At 46.4% G+C, this 21,634-nt stretch overlaps 2 protein-coding genes across 5 annotated transcripts; one reads left to right on the plus strand and one right to left on the minus strand.

The window, feature by feature from the left end:
• Positions 1-481: 481 nt before the first annotated feature.
• Positions 482-2,544, plus strand: Naxe (NAD(P)HX epimerase). 2 transcript variants are annotated; one of them, XM_075978620.1, is made up of 6 exons: positions 484-693; positions 782-890; positions 994-1,104; positions 1,187-1,300; positions 1,926-2,073; positions 2,289-2,544. In XM_075978620.1, exons 1-6 carry the CDS (start codon positions 530-532, stop codon positions 2,489-2,491), a joined length of 849 nt encoding a protein of 282 aa, XP_075834735.1. In that variant the 5' UTR covers positions 484-529; the 3' UTR covers positions 2,492-2,544. The 2 variants fall into 2 exon arrangements, with proteins under 2 accessions (XP_075834736.1, XP_075834735.1); XM_075978621.1 differs by lacking the exon at positions 1,187-1,300 and having other exon boundaries at positions 482-693.
• A 103-nt stretch (positions 2,545-2,647) lies between these two features.
• Positions 2,648-20,479, minus strand: Gpatch4 (G-patch domain containing 4). Of its 3 annotated transcripts, none has more exons than XM_075978618.1 (8): positions 20,309-20,479; positions 10,430-10,778; positions 8,093-8,224; positions 7,327-7,493; positions 7,146-7,232; positions 4,550-4,632; positions 4,242-4,292; positions 2,648-4,054 (listed from the first exon to the last, which is right to left on the minus strand). In XM_075978618.1, the coding sequence occupies exons 3-8, from the start codon at positions 8,169-8,171 to the stop codon at positions 3,253-3,255; spliced, it is 1,269 nt and encodes a 422-aa protein (XP_075834733.1). In that variant the 5' UTR covers positions 8,172-8,224; positions 10,430-10,778; positions 20,309-20,479; the 3' UTR covers positions 2,648-3,252. The 3 variants fall into 3 exon arrangements, with proteins under 3 accessions (XP_075834733.1, XP_075834734.1, XP_075834732.1); XM_075978619.1 differs by having other exon boundaries at positions 2,815-4,054; positions 10,430-10,514; XM_075978617.1 differs by having other exon boundaries at positions 3,105-4,054; positions 4,242-4,349; positions 10,430-10,514; positions 20,309-20,416.
• Between the last annotated feature and the right edge of the window lie 1,155 nt (positions 20,480-21,634).

Raw genomic sequence — 21,634 nt, forward strand, 5'->3', positions numbered from 1 at the left:
AAAAACTTTACACAGAAGCCAACTAAAAACAAACAAACAAACAGCTTAAGACTAAATTTTATTTTCTCCAGCAATTCTGTAAGGAGTCTTGAGTAACATGTAAAAGTGAAGCCACTCACAGACTAGTGAAATCAGAAAATAAAGCTAGTGAGGTTCTGAATAAGACCTTGGACTTGAAGTAGTTAGACGAGTAATCTAAATTTCCAGCCAATCGCGCCTCCTCACTCCCGCCCCCATACCTTTTAATTAATTAAAAAAAAAGAGCTGGGCACAATGGTACATACGTGTAATGCCAACCTCCCACGAAGGAAGCTGCAGGCAGAAGAGTTCGAGGAGAGTGCTAGGTAATAAACAAAGCCTATCTGTACCTAGGCTTGAACTCTTGTAGCGACCGGGAAAGGCGAGAATGCCAGGCGGAACGAAGGTGCGCGGTACGCCTGGGACACGGAACCTACGGCTGGACGCAAACGGCGCTGGGGGCCGGGCAGGCCGTGCGCATGCGCCGGCCGGGCGGAGTGCAGCCTGCCGAATGTCCGGGCTGCGGGCGCTGCTGGGCGTCGGGCTGCTGGCAGTGGGCTCGCGCCTGCCCTGGGCCGCAGGTCAGCAGAGTGTGTGCCTTGCAGGGCCTGCCTGGTGGGGGACGCCGCGCCGGGGCTCGGAGACCATGGCGAGCGCCGCGGTGAAGTACCTGAGGTACGGCCACCTTCTCCCACGGGGGCGGGGCGGGACAGGCCGCGCCCCCAGCGCCCCGACGGCGGACTCAGGCCAGGACTTCCCTCAGCCAGGAGGAGGCGCGGGCCGTGGACGAGGAGCTATTTAACGAATACCAATTCAGCGTGGATCAACTAATGGAGCTGGCCGGGCTGAGCTGTGCCACGGCCATTGCCAAGGTAGGTGGCGTGGTGCAAAGCCTTTGGGAGGAATGGGTGGGGAGGCCTCCCGCGGTGGAGCAGAGGGCCGTGACTGCCAGACCCTTTGCGCCTCTGTCTTCAGGCTTATCCCCCCACGTCCATGTCCAAGAGTCCCCCTACCGTCTTGGTCATCTGTGGTCCTGGGAATAATGGAGGGGACGGCCTGGTCTGCGCGCGACACCTCAAACTTTTTGTGAGTATATGAGCTAGCCTTTGTGAAAAGGTATAAGCAGTCTGGAATCAGAGATTGAATTGCTACTTTCCTTTCCAACCAGGGTTACCAGCCAACTATCTATTACCCCAAAAGACCTAACAAGCCGCTCTTCACTGGGCTAGTGACCCAGTGTCAGAAAATGGACATTCCTTTCCTTAGTGAGATGCCCCCAGAGGTAGGTGGCTTATACCTCATCTCCCCAGTAAGTACTGCCTCTGCCCTTCCCTTCATGTTTTCAGACCGAGCTGGCCTGCCTAATGTCTGCCCGCCATAAAAGTTGCTGTCCGAGTAGCAGCGGTGCAGGAGCCCCTCCATAGTGTGTGCTCCAGCACTTCCCATCACTAGCAGCTCCGGGCACCCCTGTTCTGCAGTCAGTGTCTCCCCCAGCGTGCAGTTATCACAGACCTGACTCTCAGGGCCTCATCCTATGCCTTTTCTGTAGACGCATGGATTTAGGGGTGGGAAATCTGAAACTTAAAGAATTAACTTACTCTATAGATGGAGATACTGACATGCAGAGAAGTGGTTTGCCCAGAATCACAGAATCGGAGCAAGGCAAAGCTAAGGCAGAATTGGTCCCTTCTGGTTTCCAGGCTCAGGCTCCCTACACTGTCAGCCCCTTCCTTCCAGAGGAAGCAAGCAGGCAGGCACTCAGAATAGAACATATGCCTGAATTCAGAATGGCCGCAGTCTGCACCTTAGGAAGCAATTATCTCCATACCTCTGTAGTCTGTGGGTGCAGGGACAGCCCTTCCTATGTGACAATACATTCTTCCTGACATTCTTCTGCTCCCCTACAGCCCATGATGGTTGATGAGCTGTATGAACTGGTGGTGGACGCCATCTTTGGTTTCAGCTTCAAGGGTGATGTTCGGGAGCCATTCCACAGCATCTTGAGTGTCCTGAGTGGACTTACTGTGCCCATCGCTAGCATCGACATTCCCTCAGGTGCTGGGACCCAGATGGTGTGGGGGTCTGGTGTTCCACCTGTCTTCAGGCTGGTACCCAGAGTACTGGATTCTTGACCCACAGTAGAGACCAGATCTAAAATAATCTGAATGTACCTTTCCATGCCCCACATTAGGGCTGGGGAGCAGAGTTCATGCTGACCCTGTGGGAAAACCCAAACCTGATAGTACTTCCTCACCACCTTCTCTCTTCAGGATGGGATGTAGAGAAAGGAAACCCTGGAGGAATCCACCCAGACTTACTCATCTCACTGACAGCTCCCAAGAAGTCTGCAGCCCATTTTACTGGCCGGTATCATTACCTGGGGGGACGTTTTGTACCACCTGCTCTAGAAAAGAAGTACCAGCTAAACCTCCCATCCTACCCTGACACAGAGTGTGTCTACCGTCTACAGTAAGGGAGGTGGACGGGCAGGTTTCTAATAAAGGCTTAGTGCCGTCTCTCTTCAAACCGGAGTCTTCTGGCCTTAATAATTATCAGCAGGCTACGCTTCGTTTGCGAAAACAGACCAGGCGTCTGTAAGCAATAGAAAATAACTCCATACCCAGGAATGAAAGATTCTTACTTGTTTGTGATACGCAGGGAGGTAGATGATACCTCTGAACAAACTCAGCTTATCATTGTAGCGAGACCCCCAAGAGGGTAACAGAGCTTCTTCAAAAGTCTCCAAGGGCCGTCTAATTTGTTTTCAGAACGTCACATGCTGGAAATGATGATGTTAACTGGGAATGACCTCATTTAATTATGATTAGAAACAGGCAGTCTGGAAGGCTAACCCAGCCCATACATCCAAATGTATGCTTTTCTTAATCTTCACAGTATTTACAAATGAAGACATTCTGCAGGGTATATTAGTACAGGCTGAGGTAGAGGCAGGTAGATCTCTGAGTGCTAGGAAAGCATGAGCTATATTAGAGAAATCCTGTCTCAAAAAACCAAAACAGTCTTTTCACATACGTCTACATTTTTAGACTTTTACCAGAGACACTTCTTCAAATAGAAACTCCTATCCTAATTTCTCTTCCATCATCCTTTAGCTGGGCACCAGGGTCTGTACTTTTTGGACAGGATATTGTTCAGGGAATGTCTCCCCCTCAGCGGACTGGTGCTCCTTAGCTGCTTGCAGAGGGGCAAACCCAGGCTACCCCTGAAGAGGAATCAGCAGGGCTGCACTGGAGACCTCCGGTCCCTCTTCTGCTTCTTCTTCTTCTTGGCTCTCTGGTCAGTGTTGATGCCAGCTCTCTCCTTTGGATGTGCCTGACTTCTCTCACCTTCATTCTCTACTTCCCAAGTCCTGCCATCATCATCTTTATCGCTTACATCCAAGACCACCTCCTCAGGACACTTCTGTCTTTTCTTCTTGCCTCTTCTGACCTTTCTCTCTCTCTTTGTTAGGCCATCCTTCCCTTCCTCATCTTGGGTGTCCAAGTCCTCCCCACAGTGCTGCAGCTTCTTGCTGCTTCTCCATGGGTCTGTGCCTGCTCCACTGTCCACTGCCCTTGGCCTGCCTGTCACATTTCTGCCTCCTTTATCACAGACTTCCATCTCCCCCTCTTCTTCATGGTGCTGCCTCCTCTTTTTCTTCTTTTTCCTAGATGACTGATCAGACTGCACTGTGCTCAGCTCTCTAGGCCCACTTTCTCCTTCAGCCTCTTCCTCCTCACTTTCTACAGCCATTCCCTCTTTCTCTTCTTTCCGCCTCCGTTTCTTCTTCCTGCTTTTCTTAACACTCTGGTCAGTGTATTCTAGAAGTGCCTCACCTACGTTCTTTTCAGGTGTTACAGCCTCTTCCTCCTCTCTCTGTTTCCTCTTTTTTTTCTTCTTTCGGGAGGGCTCCCTGTCAGCCTGTGGTTGAGAGGTGCCCACATCCTCTGAGCCTTTGAACCGAGCCAGGAAGGCCTGCTCTTGGGCCTCTAGGCGAGCAAGTTTGGCCTTCATTGTGATTCCAATCCGGGCAGCCCTAAGAGATGGGTCCAAGTCAGCATAAAAAGTTAGGAATAGAGGGAAGGGCAGCTGCCTAACTTCAAACACAAATGCATCAACAACAGCAATTATTTCCCTGGAATGGAAATAATTCAGAGGTGGCACCGGCTATTGTAAAGCATAGGCAGAAAAGACGGGAAACCCAGAGGGCGACCACAACTTACTTGTGTGCTGTTCGCCCCTTACAGGCTTTGAGTAGCATCTCATCAGTCAGACTGTAGGGGCAGATGACAAACACAAACAGATGGTGAAAAGGCTTGATTTTTTTCTGTCTAAAAAATACATTTTCACTATTTCTTATTCAAAACCTGGTACTTTTTTGAAGTACTAAGAATACAAAGAATATCCTGTCTAATTAATTCTACAACCTCCCTTCGAGGAGCCCAGTCAAGCATTAGGCTTACTTGTTTATCCTCTTAAGATGCCAAGGTCTCTCCTCCCACATGCCCTCAATACCAAGTAACAGTCTCACATCTTTGGAGGCAGAGGCTCGTGGCTGTCATCACTGCTGCTCGCTCTGTCAGGCTTCTCCTCACCTGAGGTCAGTGTGGCTGTCTGGAGGGAAAGGACCATGGAGATGGATGAAGCCAACAACACCGTTACCAACTCTCCTCCCTTTAAGAAGCCCTACAACTCACCACTGTGCCCTTGCAGAGCTGTGCAGCCTGTGTATTTCAATTTGGGCAGGAGATGGGCCACAGTTATTGGGAAGTGGAGCAGTGTAGGAACGTATTATACGGGCCCATATTTTTACTTTGTATGGCGGCCAGAAAAACCCATCAGAAAAAAACTTTTCTTGTCTTTTGATTAATATGGATTTAAAAAGACTGTGATATGTTAAATTGTGGATTTATTGTTAATTCCCACTCTAAAATTATGGTATTGACCCAATAATGTTTATAACTGCTTATAAAATGTTAAGAAAAGTTTGACAGGCTCTATAAATGTTTGGATTTATTGTTAATTATGGTATTGACCTGATAATGTTTATAACTGCTTATAAGATGTTGAGAAAAGTTTGACATGCCCTATAAATGTGTGGGTTTAATGCATATGTTAAACATTTTAGATTTTGATACAATGTAAAACATTCAGAGAAGCTCTAAACCAGCTAAAAAACCATTTTCAACTCAGGTGATCCTCCTCTCCTTTAAATAGGAGACTATAGTCTTTAGGAGCATGATTATTCATAAAACATTATGATTTCTCCTGACAAGAAAGTATGGCTCCAAGACACAGAACCCAAAAGTTCTCTCTCTCCCCTAATCTCTTTTGTTCAGAGATGGGTTTGAAGCTTCTCCCCAGATCCCTCAAACAGGAGCTCACATAATTAAGATGCCTCTTTTCCAAAGGCAGATGCCATCATCTGTCCTGTGGCAGAAGCACGGGTTTTATTAAAATTAATAAGGAGTGGATTGTAGGCCCATGTTATACAGGCCCACATTTCTACACTGTATGGCGGCCAGAATTTCAGGCCACAGTTTGCACCTGCCACACAGGAGGTGGTTACCCGGCCTTTCCAGACAAACTGAGGCCATCCTAAACAAAGGTCAGGATATGCTGATCTCGCTCTGCTCCTTCTTTGTAATTTGGGAGGTTACCTGGGAAAGGAGGTGTTAACTCAGTCTGCGTGACAGAGCAGGCATACAGAGCAGCCATAGATAGAAAGACGTGACAAAATGGACATAGAGAGGTGTGGAGTGACCTGAATCATTCTCCCCGCCACCTAGGAAACAGACTGCTAATGAATTTCCCCTCAGTTTACGTTTTGGTATAAAAGCTGTTTGGAGAATAAACGTGGGTGAATTTTCAGGATTTCATGAGGGATCCCTGAAAACTCCCTCCCGATACAGCCATGTGAGCTGTGTGTGCCTCAATTATTCCCACGCCTCTCCTATGGTTCGAGAAACAATTTAGGTCTTGGCTGGCCAGACCATGACATAGCAGCCAGGGCTTCTCTGGCTCACAGACGGCTGACTGTAGCACACGTAGGGAAAAGTGTTTCCAGTTAAGTTTCCATAGTGGAGTAGGTGCCAGGAGCTCACCAAAAAGGCAGCACTCCTATTCCCAGTATTTTTGTTTAGTAGATGAACAGAACCTTTATGGGCCATGTAGCTCAGGACTGAGTTGAAGGACAGTGAATGGGTCCAGACGGGGAGACAGCTCAGCTGGTAACAGCACTTGATGTGCAAGCGTGAGGACCTAAGTGCGGATCTCCAGCACCCACACAATGCTGGGCAGGCATGGCTACCCACCTGTAATCCCAGCACGCAAGAGGTGGATTCAAGTGACAGACCCTAGTTTAGTCAAGGAAGATACCCAGAGTCAGCCTCTGGCCTCTATAATGCATATACACGCATGAGCACCTGCACACACGTACCCATACATGTGTGGACATGTATACATGCACAAAAAATAAACAGAAAAAGAATGAGACGAATCTAGTCCAAATGTAATTACATGAGCAATTAGGATAAATGTTACCCTTCCCACAGATAGCTCAGGCCAGGGTTTGAGTAGTTTCTAGAAGGTGCTTATGTATAATCTCAGTCTGAAAGTCAAGAAACGGTTAGCAGGCAGAGAAAGGGCAGGAGGAAGAACATAGCTTCTTGAAGGAGAAGCAATAGACCTGCTTCTGTCCCAGAGAGACAGGTAGGAGTGAGCCGAGAGGGATAAATCACAGCCATTCAAGCCCATCTCGTCAAAAAGGGTGGAACCAGACTGCGGCGGTGCATGCCTTTAACCCCAGCACTAGGGAGGCAGAGGCAAGTATATCTCTTGAGTTTGAGACTAACTGTACTGGAAACAGACCAGAGGCAAAGAGTTTAGATGCCAACAGATGTAGAAGCTTGGGAAGGAAGCCCCGAGCACAGGTTTGTGCTCCTAACTGCTGGCTTTCTACAGCTGCAGTAAAGAAGTTGGAAAGCCCGGGTTGTTTTTTCCTTTCAAAGCCGTCTATGGGTTCCTCAGCATTCTGTTTCACCCTTTTGGTCACATACGTAAAATAAGGATCAGGCCCCATGGGAGATAGGGGACCCAGTAAAGAACTGCACCTCTCATTCTGGTACCTTCACAAACTTCTGGTACAGCAGATTGGGCTTGGGGTGATTACGCTGGGTGGTCTCCGTGGAAAGACGCCTGATCTGCACTCCGTCCTGTCGGGAAGCATCGGTTGAGAAAGCAGCATGCTGTACCTCCCTGTGGTACCCCAGACACATTCATTCTTCAGTGTACCTGACAAGCTCATACCTTCCCTGTGTCCACCACCAGGCTGGCTGCAGTCTTGTTGAAGAGATCACTCCACCAGTGGTTTGTAAACTCCTTGGCAGGGTCATGTCCCACCCCATGGGTGTCTTGCTTCAGCGTCACCTTGAGGGCCTGGGTGATGCCATTCTCGTTCCGGCCCAGGCCCTTGCCTGCAGAGGACAGCGAGTGGTTTATTTTGCAGCTTGCCTTGAGCCCGCAGCAAGTCCTCCTGGGCCAACTGCCGTGCCTTTCACTGATCACTGGGTTACTATGAACCTTTCCGAATCTCCTCACTCTGTTCTTTCTAACACTGCACCACAAGTGCCTCTATCTGAGCCAGGATGATCTTTTTCTGTCGTATTTCTACTGCCTCCTCCAATCTGCCCAACTATTTGTACCTCATTATCCCCCATTATTGAAGAATGAGAATTTCATCCATTCTTTCTTTTTCCAATAGGTCAGAAAATGTATGCTTCTAAATTTTTTTAAATATTTATTTATTTATATTATTTATGTATACAATATTCTGTCTGTGTGTATGTCTGCAGGCCAGAAGAGGGCACCAGACCTCATTCCAGATGGTTGTGAGCCACCATGTGGTTGCCGGGAATTGAACTCAGGACCTTTGGAAGAGCAGGCAATGCTCTTAACCACTGAGCCATCTCTCCAGCCCCGCTTCTAAATTTTTTAAACTAGTTTCTCCTCTGGTTGAACCGACATGGGGCAGAAGAAAGGGAGTTGGGGGGATATGGAAGGGGCCCTAAAACACCTTCAGTCCATCCATGTTTTAGCAGCTGCTCTTCAGCAAACTTCATCCCGCGACTCTTGACCTTTGGGGTGACACTCATGGTGGGCAGAGTCTTTGTCCTCAGATTCTCACCAGGGAAGACGTGGTACCATCCTTTGAATAGGGAAAGAAAGCCCTGGAGACGCAGCCTGGACAACAGAGCACCTGTCTAATGCACATAAAGTCCCAGGTTTCAACCCACAGCATCCTATAGCACACACGTATAATCCTAGCACTTGGAATACAGACGCAAGGGGACCAGAAGTTTGTATCATCCAGAGCCATATAGAAAGGTTGAAGCCAGCCTGTGTTATCTGAGACCCTAAGTGAGTGAAAAAGAAAAGGGCACCGTGACCTCTGACCTCCATATACATGCACGCCCATACACACATTCAATAAATAAATAAGTAAACAAACAAACAGCTAAGGCTGACCTCTGGCCTCCATATACATGCACGCCCATACACACATTCAATAAATAAATAAGTAAACAAACAAACAGCCCCCAAGTTAGAGAGACGGCTCAGTGTTAGGAGAACTGGGTGCTCTTCCAGAGGAGCGGGGTTTGATTCCCAGCACCCACAAGGCAGCTCACAAACTTCAGTTTCAGGGGATCTAACATCTTCTGATCTCTGGGAACCAGGCACACATGTGGCACAGACATACAAGCAGACAAAACACCCACACATATAAATTCTTTTTAGAGTTATTATTTATCGAATTAAGCCACTAAATCTGTGGCAGTTCTTTCCGTAGCAGTGACGCTAACGCACAGGATAAGGACCAACTGTTAGAGACAATGAAGTTATATGATGTATAGAAGGACAGTTTTGGGGCCTGGAGAGATGGCTCAGTGGTTAGGGCACTTGCTGCTCTTGAAGAGAAAAGGGTTTGGTTCCCAGTAAGCACAAGGCAGCTCACAACTCCCCAAACCCTTCTATTGCCAGCAGGCATGCATCAGACGTACATACATACGAGCAGGCAAAACACTTGTATACATAAGAAAATAAACTTTAAAAAAATTAAGCAAAGCAGTCCTGGCAGCCCTGTGTGGTGGTGCACAGGAAACAGACCAGCAGATCTCAGACCGAGAGGCCAACCCATCTACATACTGAGTTTCAGGCCAGTAAGGGGACATAGTGAGACCCTACTTCACACAAACAGTAAGTTTGGCTCTCAAAACCAGACCCCTTTGGGTTGAGGCCCACGAGGTAAAACTCTTCTCATAAATCCTCTTTCTTATGACTGCACAGACCGTGTGATTTCCCAGGTACCATACAAGTGATACCATTGCTCTGTGGGGAGAATATACCCTATGTACTCCAGTGGCTAGGAACGTTCTCCAACTTCTGCACAGCTAAAAGCCAGCAAAGTTCACAAAACCTTTTAATGGGGGGCTAGGGCTACCAGGCATCTCACGTATAAAGAGGAGGCACATTTAGGACAAACCACATATCTATCCGCCTTTCCACCAGAAAGGATGTTATATAAAGCCCAAGTGATACCTGAACCTTGAGCACAGCGACAGAAAGAGTGAGGTGGCCCTACCCCTTCGCCCCTTGTTTTTTTTTTTTAGATAGGGTCTGCTGGCCAGGGTTAGAGACCGGCCAGTTTCTCTCTTCCAATTGCTACCTTGCTTCTTGATATAGAAACACAAGTAAAATTTAGATACTGAGGTCACCTTAAAACCTCTCAGAAATCATTTTATTATTTTAACAACAACAATCATACTCCACACTTGTAGTGCACTGACTCAACACCAGCCTGCTCTTAACTGCTTCACATGGATTCTCTATGCCTGCCAACAATCGTAGGAGAAGGTACTCTTTATCCGTAATTTATGAAGAAGAAATCGGGCACTGATAACTTTAGTTACTCGTTGAAACCAAATTGGCTGATAGTGAGGAATTTCAGAAGCTGCTATTTTTGGGTTCTTACAGTTTGTTATGCTCTCTCTCTGTAAGACTTCCCACATCCTATTCTTCGACACAGTAATTCAAAACCATACTCCCCGGAGTCGGAGACGTTTTTATTTCCCAGCCCTTGACAGCAAGAACGCGTTCAATGTTTTTGGACAGAACTGAGTAACGCAAGTAGGAATAGTCAGGCGTAGGCAGACGCAGCTAGATCTGTGAAGGCTGCAAGCGCACTGAGGCACTGTCCCCTCTCCAGTCAGTTTGCAGGGATGGCCAGAGCCACCCGATTGCAGCAGCCTAAAAGGCTGGCCGCTGTCTTTTTCTCCACAGCAGCAGTCCGCAGGGTGGAACTACTGGCGGATCTCCGCCTTCGCTCCTGCCCCTAAGGAAGCAAACCCCTTACCTTCAGTGCGCGATCCTCTCCGTGGAAGCACGTGTCACGCCCGGCGTGGGCGTCGCCATCTTCCCGGAAGTGCACTTCGGTCCTTCTAGGACACAGAAACCATAGAGATGCCCGGGCTGTCAGAGGCCAAGCTTCCAGCTGGTTGCCACGGAAACTGAGTTCCTGGCTAAAGTGCAAGCGTCCTCCTCTCAGTCCGATTTCAGGTCCCTCGTTAGGCCACAGAGGCTCGGGGAAGGACCGATCTATCTCATCTTGAGACTTGCGGGGTCGATGCTTCTGGGAGCTTCCCACACACAAAGCTCGCTCAATCGAGAGTCCCAGGAATTCTCCCCAGCGCCTGCAAGACTTACTTAGGTGAAAGTTATGAGAGTTTTCCACAGCCTGGGAGAACCTGACTCCTTAAAAGTATCCTCGTCTGGGGACGCCCCTCCTACCTTCCATGCACCTTTGGTCTATCAGAAACCCGAGGAATGCCTCCAGATGTCTGGTTCCGCACCGACCCTGGGTTCCAAATTACACATCCTTAGTGTCTATATGGGCTAATCTAAAAAAAATCTCCATTTAGGAGACCTGAGATCAGCCATACTTGTTCGGCTCCCAGTCCAAATCTGGCCTCAATTGGACAATGGCCACCACTGGCCCAGTTTGAAAGAATCTATTTTAATATCTAAATTGATTTAGATAAATTCATAAGACAGAAGGGAGAAGGATCTGAGACTCCTCCCACCACATAATTCCCAACACATCCTAATACGTCTGATCCCTGCAACTCGGCTTTGCAACTTCTCCCAGAGCACGGACTAATTAACTTCTATTCCCTTCCCCCAAAAGCCTCCCCGAGTCCTTGGGAAATGAGTCATAAAGTCAAGATTATGCCGGGTGGTGGCGCACGCCTTTAATCCCAGCACTTGGGAGGCAGAGGCAGGTGGATCTCTGTGAGTTCGAGGCCACCCTGGTCTATAGAGCAAGTTACAGGACAGCCAGGACTGTTACACAGAGAAACCCTGTCTCGAAAAACAAAACAGACAAAAAGATTATGTCTCAGCTGGGACAGCCTGTAACACAGGGGGAATAGTGACTCTGGGAACCATGGATCCAGAACTTCAAAATGGAAACAGGACAGCCATCTCCCTGCCTCCCCCCCCCCCCCCCCCCCGTGCTCCCTCCATTTCTCTGCCCCAACGAAGAACTAGGCATTGCAGCAATATTGACAGCCAACGAGTCCAGGACCCCCGCTTCAGAATGGCGGCGGCATGCACAGCAAGTTTCTTTATGCAAGGCATGTTTTTCTGTCTGGGAAAAGTCCCTGAAGCTGCTCTTGGAACTCCTTTTTACCTTGTGTTAGTTGATTCTAACCACAAGACTAAGATAGTCTTGCTTGAGTTTTTATGGTTTCTGTTTGATGGTCTGTAGGTTATTATTGGCAACTTAATGTTCTCATAAGAGAAAAAAATACTTGCTGTGTTTTTCAGGTTGTCTGCCTCCATCTGCAGACACACACCAACTGGTTATGGATGAAAAAGACCCTGGGTCTTAAAAAAAATCACTCAATAATTTCAGCTGTGCCTGATTAAAATAATCACAACTTGGGGCTGGAGAGATGGCTCAGAGGTTAAGAGCTATGGCTGCTCTTCCAGAGGTCCTGAGTTCAATTCCCAGAAACCACATGGTGGCTCACAGAGATCTGGTACCCTCTTCTAGCCTTCAGGCAGAACGCTGTATGTACACACACACACACACAATTTAAAATATAGATAATAAAATATATATTACATTTATCTATACATACATTTTTCTTATATATTACATAATATATATTACATTAAAAAAATCACAACTGGGCTTCAAGGCTGACAAGGTCATCAGCTCTTCACCTGAGTAGCCAGTCTTTCCTCCTATCCTCCTAGCTGTTGTATGTGATTAGGCTTATGAGAGAGCTCAGCCCTGCAGCAGTGGTGATGCTGTTATATGGACTGGATGAGGCTTAACACTTTCCCTTTGGGAAATTTTCTTACAACAAATGGAAAATAATCAAGAAAATTATATATATAAAAATTAAAACAACTAAATATAATTACAAATACCTAACTTTATGAATTTCCCCCTTTTTTTTGGATTTTTTGAGACAGGGTTTCTTTTTTTTTTTTAATATTTATTTATTTAATATGTATACAATATTCTGTCTGTGTGTATTCCTACAGGCCAGAAGAGGGCACCAGATATCATTACAGATGGTTGTGAGCCACCATGTGGTTGCTGGGAATTGAACTCAGGACCTTTGGAAGAGCAGGCAATGCTCTTAACCGCTGAGCCATCTCTCCAGCCCCTGAGACAGGGTTTCTCCGTAGCTTTTTGGTTCCTGTCCTGGAACTAGCTCTTGTAGACCTGGCTGGCCTCGAACTCACAGAGATCCACCTGCCTCTGCCTCCCGAGTGCTGGGATTAAAGGCATGCGCCACCACCGCCCGGCTTCCCCTTCTTCTTGATTCTTTTTTTTTTTTTAAACAAAAATGTTCTCCTATTCAAGCCCATGGTTATCTTTGGAACTCTTGCTGAAAAATAAACTTCCTTCCTCTCAGGATCTGTGTGTCCACGGGTGATGGTTTAATAAACTGAAAAAAATTTCCAACCAGGGAAAAAGTTAACCTAAAACTTGTAACAAAAAGGTTAATAATTAAAAGTCTATGTATAGGTGATCTTAATTTGCTACAACATGCTGTATGTGTAATTTGGATTCAACTCTGGTTTAAGAAAATAAAAAGAAACAATAAATAGGTTTAAGAAAAATGTCAACAAATATAAAATTATAAGATTGTATTTTTGGAAAAAAGGCTTAAAATCTTTTGAATAAGAGTGAATTTTTTTACGATGAGATGAAACTTTGTCCTAAAAATGAAAAAAAAATAGCAAATAAAGACAAAGCCAGGAAAGCTGAAAAAAGTTATTATTACAGACTATTTAGGATAATATAGGAAGACAAGTTAGTGTTAGTCACTGATTACATTTGAACTTGTAGTCATGTAAAGTATGTTTTCAAGGTCAAACAGAGATATATTTTAGATAGGCAGGAGGTCTTTAAACACATCAGAGATCTACAAAATACGGCATTTAAGATGTTATAGTTATATAAGGTTCTTTTATTTTAATGACAATGAGGCTTGTCTGCTCCTGCACCAATCTACTGCAGAGAAAATAATGCGCATCAAAGAAGAAACTCCACAGGAGTTTACTTTACCTATGGCTAAAGTACTGGGCAAGAGAGTATCTCACCTAAACTTCTGGCAGTATGCTGTCCTAATTGGACAAGCAGGACGCAAAAGAAAGTGAGTACCAAACTTTGCCAAGACAAGGTAGGATAGCCTTTCAGAACATCCTGCTTCACAGAAAGTCTGTCAGACAGCTTAGGCCTGTAGGCCAAAGATGGATGGCCCAGTGTTGCAGAGGAACCCTGGGTGACTGCCCAGGCAGTCAGCTCTTTGTCATTTCTGACAGTTTTTGGAAGTCACTTGTTTGCACTTCCTGTTTACTCAGGTAATATTATTTCCTTCTCAGGTCTCTGATGGAGTTGAAGACTAGATAGTTATAGTTTTTCTTGTTAATAGATTCAGAGAAGAAACTCACTAAAGAGATGTAAAGTGTGTAAGATTGAGAGACCTCAAAAGATAGTTTTGAATTGGTACTGTAAGGATAAAAAATAAATTATGTAAAACACTTTGGACTCCCTAACACTTAGAATAGATCATGGAGTATTTTCTATAAAATTGTCAAATATTAATGAACTGGACGTTGTTAATGTAATTCTTGACTGTATATATTATATATAGTTATTATACTTATTGTATATAGTTTTTCTGTATTAGTTATAACCTTTGCTTTTTTATTTTAGACAAAAAGTTGTGATATTTGTTTGTGTTCGGACAAATAAAACTTGCCTGGAGATCAGAGGATGAGCTAGCCACTAGTTAACCCCAGAGGTCTAAAGGTCTGTGCAGACAGACAGGAAGTGATAAAGCAGGCCAGAGACTGGCACTTGGCCCTTTTTGGTCTAAGGAGTTGGAGAGGTAAAAGGTGATCATGGTTGCTTCTTCTTTGAGCTTTCAGCTCTTACCCCAATATCTGACTCTGGAAGATTTTATGATTAAAACTAATTAGGATTACGCTTAAATATATATTTTTAAATGCTATAATATTTTATAAAACACAACGTAAGAGGACTAGGAAATGAGGTTCAAAATTTACTTGATACTAAAAGAACCTCAATTCAAAAATTGTAACTTTAGGCAGGCAGTGGTGGTGGCGCACGCCTTTAATCTTAGCACTTAGGAGGCAGAGGCAGGTGGATTTTTGTGAGTTTGAGGCCAGCCTGGTAAACAGTCAGTTCCAGGACAGCCGGGGCTACACAGAGAAACCCTGTCTTGAAAAAAAAAATGAAATTTTTTTTAGTAATTAAATTTTTTCATTTATTTTACATACCAACCATAGTATCCCTCCCTCCTCTTCTCCTGTTTCCTCCCCACTCAACTCCTATCTATCCCCTGCCCATCCACTTATAGGTCAAAAATTGTAACAGATTATAAAATTCTAATTTCATGAGAGTTACTATAGATGGCTGAGATGAAAGCTAATGGTCAGCTGCCTTATAAGTGATAAATTCTCTCATGATCAGAGCTATGTTTGTAGTCATGCTAAGTACAAACATAATTCATTTACAGAGACAAGCTTGGAGGGTGGGGTGGCTGTTCTTGGCTGTCAACTTGACCATCTAGAATTAACTAAAACCCAAGTTTCTGGGTACACCTGTGAGGGATTTTCCTTGAATGGATCATTTGAGGTGGGATTTAAGGTAGAAAGACCCTCCTTAAGTCTGAACCAACTTTCTGGTGCCAGCCCACATAAGGGACGTGGAAGAAGGAAGCTCTTGCTTTTCTCCTATTTGCTCCTGCTCTTACTGGAAAGTTCATTCCTTCACTGGCATTAGCACCCACTTCTTCAGCCTATGCTGAAGAACAGCTGGGACATCCAGCTTCACGGACCAAAGAACTGGATTCTTGGACTTCCCATCAGGAGACAACCATTGTTGGAATAGTAGGACCGCAACCTGTGAGCAACTTTAATAAACACACACATTTATATATTCATTATATCAGTCTGTTTCTCTAGAGAACCCTGACAAGCCGGGCGGTGGTGGCGCACGCCTTTAATCCCAGCACTTGGGAGGCAGAGGCAGGCGGATCTCTGTGAGTTCGAGACCAGCCTGGTCTACAGAGCTAGTTCCAGGACAGGCTCCAAAGCCACAGAGAAATCCTGTCTTGGAAAAAAAAAAGAGAACCCTGACTAGCATACGTCATTTTGTCTCACAGTTCCAGTCCCAAAGGATAAAATATGTCGTGGTGGGCAAGCAGGAGCCTGAAGCAGCTGATCATATGGCAACCACAATTGGAAAGCAAGGCTGATGAAATCTGCTTCTCAGTCCCCTTTCCCTGTACACAGATCTCTCAGATTAAGACAGCCCCCACAGCCACACCCAGAGGTCCATCTTCCAGATGATTTAGTCTGGAGCTCACCAAGTTGGCAACTAAGAGTAGTCAGTCGTAGGCGCCCTCACCTCAGTCTGCTAGGTTGAACCCATTCTTCATTTTTTTTTTTTTTTTTTTTTTTTTTTTTTGGTTTTTCGAGACAGGGTTTCTCTGTGGTTTTGGAGCCTGTCCTGGAACTAGCTCTTGTAGACCAGGCTGGTCTCGAACTCACAGAGATCCGCCTGCCTCTGCCTCCCAAGTGCTGGGACTAAAGGCGTGCGCCACCACCGCCCGGCTTGAACCCATTCTTCAATGCCAAATAAATTCCATGACCCTATTCTCCCCAGACCTCTGAAAGCAAAATGTAAACAAGTGGTTCTCTGAAGAGGTCTCCGGGATGAGAGCAGGGATCCAGGCTCACTGGAGGTCTGGTTTCTTCCCCTGCATTAGGAATTCTCTAGAAAAGGCGGGGCAGCACAGCATGGCCCTGCCTTAGGAACACCCATCCCGCTCCTTGCTATCTGGATGGAGCAAGTTGCATGCTCACCTCATTACAGGACAAGGATGCACGGGGGAAGAACCATGTAAATCTCTTCATCTATACAGAAGCTGAATTGCTCGTGTCTCTTACAGCCCAGTGGAGGATCTCAGAGTCTGCACCCACACCCTAAGTGTCTCCAACAACAGAGAAGCAAAATTACTTATCCTCAGTGTCTCCTAGACTGACATACGTGGGTCTACATACAAAGGAACCTTGTTCATAAGCTTACCACCCGACTGGTGTGATTGTTTAGTAGAAAAAATGCATTCGTACAACTGGCTGGACCATGCACCAGAGTTCCGTCTTTCAGTCTTCCTAACACCTTTGACAAAGCCTGCCAAAGATTCCTGGGATGGTTTTCTTGCCTGTTCTTTTCTTCCACTAAGGGTACAACTGTCCTGCTTTCTTAACTATATACTCAGTAAAAATGACATTAGTACTAACAGTCTATCTTATTTTATTAATGAAGTGTTTTTAATGAGGACTTGGGTTGTCTCCAGTCTACAGAGAGAAATTCCAGCTTCTTCTTTTTTTTTAAAGATGTATTTACTATGTATAGTGTTCTGTAGACCAGGTTGGCCTCGAACTCACAAAGATCCTTCTGCCTCTGCCTCCCGAGTGCTGGGATTAAAGGCGTGCGCCAACACTGCCCAGCTTATATTTTATATATTACAGAGATTGCCTCCCTTGCATAGTGTACCACAAGAATCCACACTGTTGTCGAATGGCTGTCTTGTGTTCTGGACCTTTGCCATCTGTATGCTTTATTCTCACCCTCCTGTGAACACTCTAACTTCTGTCCCTGCTACAACACACTTTTTTTTCTTTTTTCTTTTTTTTTTCGAGACTCTGGCGTCCAAACACCGAGGAGTCACCCCCAGAGACCATCTCATACATCACAGCCGATGCAAAAGCATGAGGATTTTATTAATTCTGTCATGACAGGGTCCCTCAGCATTCGGGAAGCTGAGGGACCTCGAATAGCTGGTACAGTCTACTTTTAAAGGGGCCATAGAAGCAAGTGGGGTTGTTTTTTGATTGGCTTATTCGAAAGGGCTATTACCAATAATTGACTGGAGAGCTGTTGCCAGATCAGATGAGGTAAGAGGTAATTTTGACCCCATTTCCCAGGGGACCGAACCAAAACATACGTATATGGGTAATTGTTCAGGAACTGAGTACGTGCGAGTGTAGCTGTTAGGTCCTTGGTTCCCAGGGGAGGAGGGGAAGCACTATGGCACAGAGGCTGAGAGGATTCAGAATTGTCAAAAATGGCTTTAGGACTGTTTTAAAGTCTTATATTTTTTTTCACTTATTTGGTCAAATATCTCAATCTTGAGATATTAGTAAATTTGGAGGACCAATTGGATCTGTACACAGAGATTAACAAACCATCATAGATCAATAAACTGCCAGATGAGTCTATTCCCTCATACTAGGGAGGTCCTGCTGACAAGCATAGCCAGCAAGATTGTGTCAAGCTGGGGTCAGTACTATTTAGCAAAGAAAAGGCTCCCACTCTCAGATTAAACAGTCGCTGGCCTGTGTTAGAGCTTGCCAGCAGTGAAGCAGGGGTTGCAGAAGGGTTCTTAGCACTAGGAGTGGGGCCCAGGGCCCTGGCAAGGGGGGGCTACCTCAGCAGGGGCTAGCTGGTCCTGGTCAGGCAATACCGGGTTGGGCCCTAGTACTATGGTCATTGGAGGTGTTACAACAACTCACAGGGTGAACAGAATCCCTATGTCTTTTTTTTTTTTTTTTGGATCATACAACCATAAACCCTAAGTATTGCCTGTTAACCGGTTAGCTCTTTTTTTTTTTTTGTGAAAGTGATTGTGATTTTAGACTTTTTTTTGGTTAGCAAGTGGGGGAATTTTAGTACTCTCACGGTGGCCGCTGCATAGGCCTCTCAGGTGGGCAGAGCCTTAGGTGACTGATTTAGTAGCTGGCTGTGCTTGGCGCTGTTTTCCATTTTTCTGACCCGCTTCTGCTCAGCTGCAGCTTTGGGAAGAGCCCAAAGCCCTGTAGGGCCACTCCTCCTCACTGAAGTCCGCATTTGGCCACTCAGGGGCTGCTCTGTCTGAGGTGCGCAGTCTCTGCAGCTGTCATCTTCTGTTGCCTCCCTATCTGTCTAATTTTTTCCTTTACTAAGTCCTGGAGGGAGCATCTCTGCAGTCCCTCCATTCTCTGCAACTTGCTGTCTGATGCTGACTGGCCTATAAAAGACATCACTGCATTGGCTTGGCGATCTGCTGCCATGGGATCAAAAGGGGTTTACATCCTGTACCCCTCCAATAGTCTTTCTAAAAACCCTGTAGGAGTACTATCAGACCTTTGTACTATTGCTCTTACCTTAGCCAAATTAGCAAATTAGTGGGGTGCTTTGCAGCCCCCCCCCCTTTTTTTAGACCCGCCAATTGGACTTTGGCGATAAAGACGGAGCTGCTCCCTACCAGCTGGAGTATTGAAGTCCCATCCTCTATCTCGTCCGGTAATTGGGTTGGCCTGCTGTCAGCTCTTGGGACATTCTTTTTTTTTTTTCTGTGGTTAGGAGCACCTGTAAGAGCTGCTGGCAATCATCCCAAGTGGGCTGATGCTTAACCAGAACAGATTCTATAAGCCTGGTCACAGCCTGAGGGTCCCGAGAAAAGGAAGGGTTATAAGTAAAGATTAGAGGGAGAAAAAGGCAGTATTGCAATTGGCCTGCTACTGAGTGAAGGGGAAATGTTTGGGAAGTCATTCTCATCCTTTTCCTGTCCCAGTGTGGATGCTGAGTACCGAAGTTTTTAGGGCTAGGGCCCAACCAGCAGGGCTGTTCAGGAACGAAGTGCTTTCTCTGGGGGAGGAGGAGGGAGAAGTCTGCCATGCTTGGCTGGATATCAGGAAGAACCAGAGGTGCCTGGATTCTGGGTTTTTTTTTGTTGTTGTTGTTCCTGTAACAGGGAAGAGAGAAGACAAAAGGCTCGGGGATGGGCAGCCATCACTTTTTTTCAGCAGCGGGGATACTTTTGGAATCAGGGGAACTGATGATGGCCAAGGGGCTGGTGCCAGGTTCTGAATTCCTGCAGGTGGATTTTAACAAAGACAAATCGACATACAAAAACAAAAATACAAAGAGACAGACATAAACTCAAAACCAGAAGCTGGTGCTCTCATCACCATTCTGGTGTAGAACTGAAAATACATAAGAACAAAAAGACAGACATTGACTCAAAATCAGAAGCCACGCGGCAACAGACCCAAAAATACAGATGGAGGATCACATCTCCCCTGGAGATTAGCTCCCTCCCATAAATGCCCATGAAACGTCTTTCAGGGCTAGGGCAAGGGATCTCAGGACATGTCTGCCTCTTTCCTTAGCCCCGTTTTAATACAGACAGACCCTGCGCAAGTACAATTCTCAAGTTACTGATTCACAATTACACAGAAACAGAAACACACACATAAACAGACAGACATAAAAATTAGCTCGTTTCTTTATACCTCCAACTGGGTCCGTCCAGAGTGTGTCTGGGAGTGACTCGATTCCTGGTCAGGGAACCAAATGTTGGACTCTGGCATCCAAACACCGAGAAGGAGTCGCCCCCAGAGACCATCTCACACACCACAGCCAATGCAAAAGCATAGGATTTTATTAATTTTGTCATGACAGGGCTCTTTTTCAGGCTCACCCTTTAATGTGGCAAGATCTAGCCACCTAGAGAAGTGGAGGGGACCCTGCCAGTCACACACACCCCTGGTGGTAAACTGGGACCAAGTTTAACTTGACCAAGGCCACCAAGTTGGAAGCTGCGGACAGAAATATAAGCTAAGTCGGAGCACTTACCTGCTTCCTCTTCCCGGGGCCCAGGGCACTGAACTGGAAGTAGCCTTGAACACACAACCGGGCGGTTCAGCAGGTGCTCTTTCCTCAGTCTTCCTTAGAGGCCTCCTTCTGCAGTAGTAGTTCCGAGAGGCCACGCTCAGCCCTTTCATGCTGGAGAATCTCCTTGCACAATTAGAGAAGAGCCAGCGCCAGCGGCTCCCTCGGGGAGGAGAAGCCCCTCCCGGGTGGCGCTAGACTGGCTTCTCTCCTCTGTTTGCCTTGGGAGGAAGCCAATCAGATGCACAGGATCGGGCTGTCCTGAACCCTGAGACAGCGGGCTAGTTGTTTCCTCACTAGGGAGGGATGGCTAGGTCCCAGTAGGGCTTAGCAGTAGGATTGGGGGTAGGAGGTGTGGCGGCTTAGAAAAGGGTGGTCAGCTTGGCCCTGAGGAGTGTGTAACCGGCTGGGCCTCTTGTCAGGTTTTCCCAAACGATATTCTGGGAACTCATCAGGCTTAGGGAGACCAGGAGAGAAGTGTTAGCAGAGAAACTGGAGGGCCGGAGGGATGGCTCAGTGGTCCAGAGCACTGGCTGCTCTTCCAGAGGACCCGGGTTCGAGTACCAAAACCCAGTTCCAGGGGGTCTGACGCCCTCTTCTGACCTGTGCAGGCAGCAGACACATATGTGGAGCTCAGAAACATGCAAGTAAAACACCCACATACATGTAAGGTGACAAAGTGGGGGGAGGCTGGGTGTGCTGTCGAACGCCCTTAAACCCAGCGCTCGGGAGGCAGAAGCAGGCGGATCTCTGTGAGTTCAAGGCTAACCTGCTCTACACATCAAGTTCCAGGCCAGCCAAATGTACACAGTGAGATCCTCTCTCAAACACCAAACAACAAAAAGGTGAAAAGTTTAATTTGTAAATCAGCTTTGGTGGGCAGTATAGTCTTTCTCATCTCTACCCGTCTGGGCTCTGTTTTAAAAGTAGACAACACTAAGACCTTGAAGCTACCAGGTGTGGTTGGCTAAGAAGCCATCTGAAGGGGCTAGAGAGGTGGCGCAGTGGCTGGGAGCCTGAAGTGTTTATGCAGAGAGCCTGAGTTCAGTTCCCAGTACCCACAACGGGGAGCTTACACTGCTTGTCTCTTGTCCTGTAGGACCTGACACTTCTGGCCTCCTCAGCTGCTCACCTGTCCTTACCTGTACACAGATACATGCATGACTAAATAATAAATAATATCTTTTATTTTATTCTGAGACAGGGTCTCTATATGTAACCTTACCTGTTCTGGAACTTTCTATGTAAACCAGATTGGTTTCAAACTCCAGAGAACCACCTGCTTCTGCC

The sequence above is a fragment of the Microtus pennsylvanicus genome, chromosome 7 (genome assembly GCF_037038515.1).
Source record: "Microtus pennsylvanicus isolate mMicPen1 chromosome 7, mMicPen1.hap1, whole genome shotgun sequence".
NCBI classification, from domain to species: Eukaryota; Metazoa; Chordata; class Mammalia; order Rodentia; family Cricetidae; genus Microtus; species Microtus pennsylvanicus.